The sequence below is a fragment of the Etheostoma spectabile genome, chromosome 9 (assembly GCF_008692095.1).
Source record: "Etheostoma spectabile isolate EspeVRDwgs_2016 chromosome 9, UIUC_Espe_1.0, whole genome shotgun sequence".
Taxonomy (NCBI): Eukaryota; Metazoa; Chordata; class Actinopteri; order Perciformes; family Percidae; genus Etheostoma; species Etheostoma spectabile.
The window spans coordinates 13,472,480-13,478,479 of NC_045741.1; the positions used below are offsets into that span (position 1 = coordinate 13,472,480).

The window sequence follows — 6,000 nt, forward strand, 5'->3', positions numbered from 1 at the left end:
CAACATTAAGCACACACACACACACACACACACACACACACACACACACACACACACACACACACCACACACACAACACACCCACACACACACACAACACACACACACAACACACCTTCCAGCGGTAGGCTCACTACAGATGGGAGTAATCCGAGTTGAGGACCTTCAGGAAGGTTCTGCTGACCCTGATGTTATATAGCAGCATTGATGCCTGAGGGAGACATAGTGTGATGGCTTTTTAAAAGACAAGAAGGCCAGGAGGGAAAAGCACACCGGGGGAAACATGTCTGCATCACCACCAGGGTTATTGACAACTGACACACACCGCACCTGCTATAAAGTCGGCAGTTGCCCGAACGGACTTAACAGCCACCAATAAACTTGCTGTTAACAAAAGGAAATAGAAGTCATTGTCAAATTCAATAAAAATAAAACAGATATACACATATGTTCAGATGAGTTACAAATTACCCCCACAATTCTCCAGAAAAGCTTCATTGCTCGTTGGCATAGAGCCCATAGATACTCTCTGTAACGATATACAGTATATTTCCTCATTTGGTGTTTTTATAGTGGTGGTGGAGAGCACTGAGTAACCCACAATCTCCCACAGGTGTTAAATTGGTTTGAGATCTGGTGACCGCAAAGGCTATAGCATTTTATTCACTTCGTTTTCATCCTCATCAAACCATTCAGTGAACCCCGGTGTAAAAGCTTCTGCATTTATTATTTTCTACTCATTTTTTCCTTTAATCTGTAACCAGTCAGTATGTGTGAATAAATGTGTAAACCCATTTATGAAACCATGAGAACACTGCACTCTTCTGGTAGAAAAAGAAATTTCAGCTCTACAAGCATTCACTCAATTACTTCTTAATAAGCAGGACTTTCTGTCAAACCTGAGATTTTGATGCTTTTGGTTGACACATTCGGTTGTCGGACTGTCATTTGAATAAATTATAACAAGCATTTTTCACTATTTTCTGACATTTATTAGACTGAATAGACTTAATCAATTATTCAAAAAATAAGGAAAATAATCGTTAAAACATAAGCTTTTTGAAGAAAAAAAGATGGGTATGCCAACAATTTCTCTATCATAAAGGGTAATTCCTTATAATGAATGGTCACAACTGTTTTGTAGGCACTGCGGCATTGACGGTAAGAATGTAGTGACCAAGGGCAATGGTTTCCAACCTATGGCTTGGGACCCCAAATGGGGTCACAAGATAAATTTGAGGGGTCATGAATTAATCAACACGATAGAAGAAGAAAAACATTACTGCTATACAAAAAAAATTGGGAAATTCAGGAGTTTTATCTTTTTAGGACTTTTAAGATGTGAATCAATCTGGATCACTCTAAAAAGGAGAATTCCAGTCGATTCCAATATGTAGCTCTGTTGTTTGTAAATTTGGAGTGCTGTCAGTAGAGAGAAAACTTAAAACTATCGGTGCTGCCTACACCGAGTTATCCTTATGCTAGAGTTAGCACCCAACAGGCTTAAACAGGGCAAGTTAGGAATTGACTGGAATTCTCCTTTAATTATTCTGCTTGTAGACATGTACAATCTGTCACAGTCGATCACATGGAGGCGTTACTTAGCTAAAAAAAGTTATGAGCAAAAAAGGTCACCAGGACAGGACACACACATACAATCCACACATATGCACATACACTTTAGTGCAGCACAAATCAGGACTGATTACTACTAACCTTTCCAGAAGCTCTTATTTATCTAACTGAACGGAATTATACACTTGGCAACACCATTTAAAGTTCTAAAATATTAACATTGCGCGTGCGCGCAACAAAGATAGTATAGAAGTGAGATCTCACTCTGTAGCTAAAACAGGACACTAAACACACAGGGTGAAAACAGGATCTGCAAAAATGGTGCATTACAACAAAAACAAGATGTTTTTTGAAATCAAACATAGTAACCTCTTTGGTACACCTCAAAATACAATTGTGAACCTGAAAATGAGCTAATATGAGTGTTTTAAGTTTCATATCTTTTTAGTTTGTATTTCATACATTTTAGTATCAGAACTTAATAATTTGAGTGCCTCTGTTCTCTGTATTTTAGTGAGAAATCATAAATACTACTAATAACTAATGTTAGGGAATTATTTTGTTACGCGTATGTCCTGAATGTTAGGCTGGATTTTTTATATATATATATCTATATATCATAATATATATAGATATATATAGATAGATATGGCCAATATATCAGGATATCGGATTTTTAAAACCAAATATATAGTATCGGTTGGGCTCTTCTTCGACCTTCATCAGAGTATATCAAAAAACAAACACAAACCGTGCTTAATACATTTTGCCCTTCATTCTGTATCCCCCAGAGTGGACAATAGACAATACTTATCAATGGGAGACCAGTCCAAACAAAATCTCTCACACCACACACACACACACACACACACACACACACACACACACACACACACACACACACACACCACACACCACACACACACACACCAAACACACACACACACACAACACCACACACACACACACAAACACACACACCACACACACACAACACAACACACGACCAATCGGGAATGATTAGCTTGATGGGTAAAAGAGCATTCAAAATGACACGACAGGACAGTGGCTGCCTGCCAAGAACTGGCCACGTGCGTTTGTGTATGGGTTATCTGAAACTGCATGTTGTGGCCTGTTGCTGTGTGGGTGTGTGTGTGTGTGTGTGTGTGTGTGTGTGTGTGTGTGTGTGTGTGTGTGTGCAGGTTTGTGTTTCTGAAACAACTGTGCTGAAGGCATGGTGCATAAATAATGAAACAAGTGTCATTTCAACATGCTGAATGCAACATGACAGATCAGTCACTAATGCAGAGAGGGACACTAACAGGATTTCCAAAACCCAGTCTTTGCTCAGTAGGACTGGGGGATCCTGTGGTTTGCTATAAAATAACTTTGTCTCCAATGATTAAGCTTTTTAAGGGACTAAGCTTTCCCGAGCAGTGTGATACCCTGATATGTGGAACAAAGCAGAAACCATTAAACAATAATGAGGATAACCACCCCCATCTGCCAGTTTACAGGCACTGTCTCTGACTACTGTTAGCTAGCAGCTGGATTAAACCAAGGGGGCAAGCCAGACTACTGTGGAGCCATTTTGTTGCTAACAAGCCATCACCTGCGGTTAGCGTTCCATAGAATTCCATTCATTTTGGTGCCACTTTGACAGCAAATCCCTTTACAACACAAACTAAAGGAGTTTTCTTAAAACTGGTAAGCCTCGTGGTGCATTCAAAGTTTTTGTTAAATATCTTTTTCTCATCTGTTTTTTTCATTTAACAGCAATTTACTGGTGTAAGAAATTGGAAGAAGAAGTTGTTAAAAGTTATTACATTTTTAACAAATCATTTAAATTCCCCCTTTTTTGTGGTCATCGAAAATTGATCCGATTCACGACTCAAAATGTGATCCGTTCCGAACCGTGAGTCTTGTGATCCGTTGCACCTCTAGTCTACATTGTGTTGGAATTTTAAACTTTGGCAGATTTATAATGATTGTGGTGAACTCCTCAGGCTCCTCAGATCTCTGCAGCGTAAATCCAGACGGCTAGCTGTCCATTCAGAGTTTTCTCTCGCACGACTAAAACAACTTTGAACATACACGTTCCACCAAAACAAGCTCCTTCCAGAGACTATATGGCAACAACTCTTGCGGAGCTTATCGCCGCCCATGATGATTGTGATTGGTTTAAAGAAATGCCAATAAACCAGAGCATGTTTTTAGCCAGACCCCGCGGAGGATGGTCTGGCAAAGTGAGACTAACTCCTCAGGAACTAAGAAAAGCAGCCTTATGTTTAGATTGATTGTATATTCTACATTGTGTCATCAACAATGAGCTTGTTCTGCTGCCATAGAGCATGTTGAGTTTTATTGCCTTTTATTTTACTGTCCACTCACCATTCAGGATCAACCGGCGTGATGTCTATCCTGGGAGGGGCTCCAAAGGGCAAGGACGTTGGCCTGGTCATGATTTCGTCGTCAGGTGTCCGTGACCTCTCCCCCTGACGCCATGACAATGGGGGAAGCTGCAAGTTGCCAGAGAAACGGCGTCGGCCACGGCGCAGGTCAACACCCAGTGTGCAGGACGGAGATGTGAAAGACTCACTGAAGCAGCAATCTTGAGGCTCTTTGCAGTCCTGAGAAGAGAAACAAATGAAGAAAGAAGTGGGTGAAATGCAGTTTGAATATTCATTTAGAGTCACCTAGAGAAAGACAAGTGGGAATGTTTAGAGACACAATAAAATTCAATATGAAAGGAACATTGCATAACTTAACTTATCAAATGAGTTTTTCTTTCATTTTAATGAAAAACCTGTGTTCAAATTTCTAAACCACAATTTTTTTCTCCAGCTTATCAACTGTTTGCCCACTAAGGGGCGCCACAGGTCTGTTTCCGACTAAAGATGGAGCCGCATGGGTAAAGCACTACACCTCTGACTCTCTGGTGACCTATTTATAAGCCTGATACCTCTTCTCACTTTTCCCAGCCTGTCAACTCTTATGGAAACATAGAAATAAATCCAAAAAAAAAAATCTACATCATAAAGTGGAGTTAGTAAAAAAATGACATTCACTCATCAAACCTTTGAAGGACCACATTCTGATGACTTAAATAAGTGTCAAAACAAGATCTGCGAAAATAAATCTCACAAGTCTATTTTGTATTTGTTTTTTCATCAATGTCTTCACACACATATCCATCCTCCAAAACCTCTACTCTTCCCTTCCACCTCATTTTCTGGTTTAATTGTTCTTGTTAGCGTGTACTGTCTGTAGCAAATTAATTGCAGGGCATATATGACATGTTTATTTTTCAGCTGCACAGTCAAATGCACATGCAAATCTGAAGGGCATAATCAATCTGGTCTCATTAGCGTGCATTCATAGTTCTGAAAACCAGGGCTGTATTTAGCATCTCAGAAATCATCAGTATGACAAGGATTAAAAACTAACCTCCTTTATACCCTCTCAAAAAGGAATAGCAGCTTCTCACCTTTTATCCACAATTACTTCTTCATTTTTTTGTTTTTGGTTTTTTAAATCAAAAGTATTTCCCCATTTTTACAAGGTTATTCAAAAATCTGTTAACCAATCTGGTAATGTTCTTTTTTTCCTGAGGCTACCCTTAAACTACTCATAACCTGCTTGTCCAATATAGGCTGCTATTTTTTTGGGAAGCTCAGGCTGGATGTAGGTAGAGTTAGAAGTTTAAAGACACCCCATGTGCTCAGCAACAAACAGAGGCATGCAACATGCACAGAAGTTACCTACACATCTAACGTAATGTAGCAGATTCTATCATAGTAAAACCAAATATACTGCATCATAAATGCAAAATCTGTGTTATCTTGTTTGTCTCTTCTGGTTTACCTGATGTAAGCCATTTTAAAATCCAGAGTCACTTTTTTAGCGTCTTTAAAGTTGAAAATTAATGAGCAACTATTTTGACATTAACTTAATATTTTAAGTCATTTTCAGGTGAAAATGACACATTTTCCTGATTTCCGGTGTATTTCTTGTGACAATATGTTACTTTTCTTTGTTTAATATATTTTTCTATCGTCTTGTATATTGAATATATTTTGGTGTTGTTCACACAAATGTCACGTTGGGCTAATTAGGAAATGTGCTCGACAAATCTCACTATTTTCTGACATTTTTTAGACCAAATACTACTCGAGAAAATAATGGGTAGATCATTTGATCCATCCAACCATCCAGCCATTAGATGAACAAGCTTTTCCTCAAAGAGAGGTTGCGTGCAGGCTGGAGACAGAGACAGACAAGACCATATCTTGTTGATAGTGTAGGAAACTTCATACAATAAATAACTGTATAAGGTAAAAAAAACATTTTTTTTACTCCTGGTCCTGTACAAGTCTAGTCAGAGTTGGCAGTAGTGCAAAGAAAAAATAAACAACCAAATCATTT

At 38.8% G+C, this 6,000-nt stretch overlaps 1 protein-coding gene across 1 annotated transcript in view; it reads right to left on the minus strand.

Annotated features, from left to right (window-relative positions):
- Positions 1-6,000, minus strand: part of pde4ba (phosphodiesterase 4B, cAMP-specific a) — a 192,436-nt gene that overhangs the window by 131,081 nt on the left and 55,355 nt on the right. Inside the window, exon 3 of the mRNA XM_032524911.1 lies at positions 3,967-4,205. Within this exon, the coding sequence (XP_032380802.1) occupies positions 3,967-4,205 (239 nt within the window). The remainder of the gene's footprint in view (positions 1-3,966; positions 4,206-6,000) is intronic.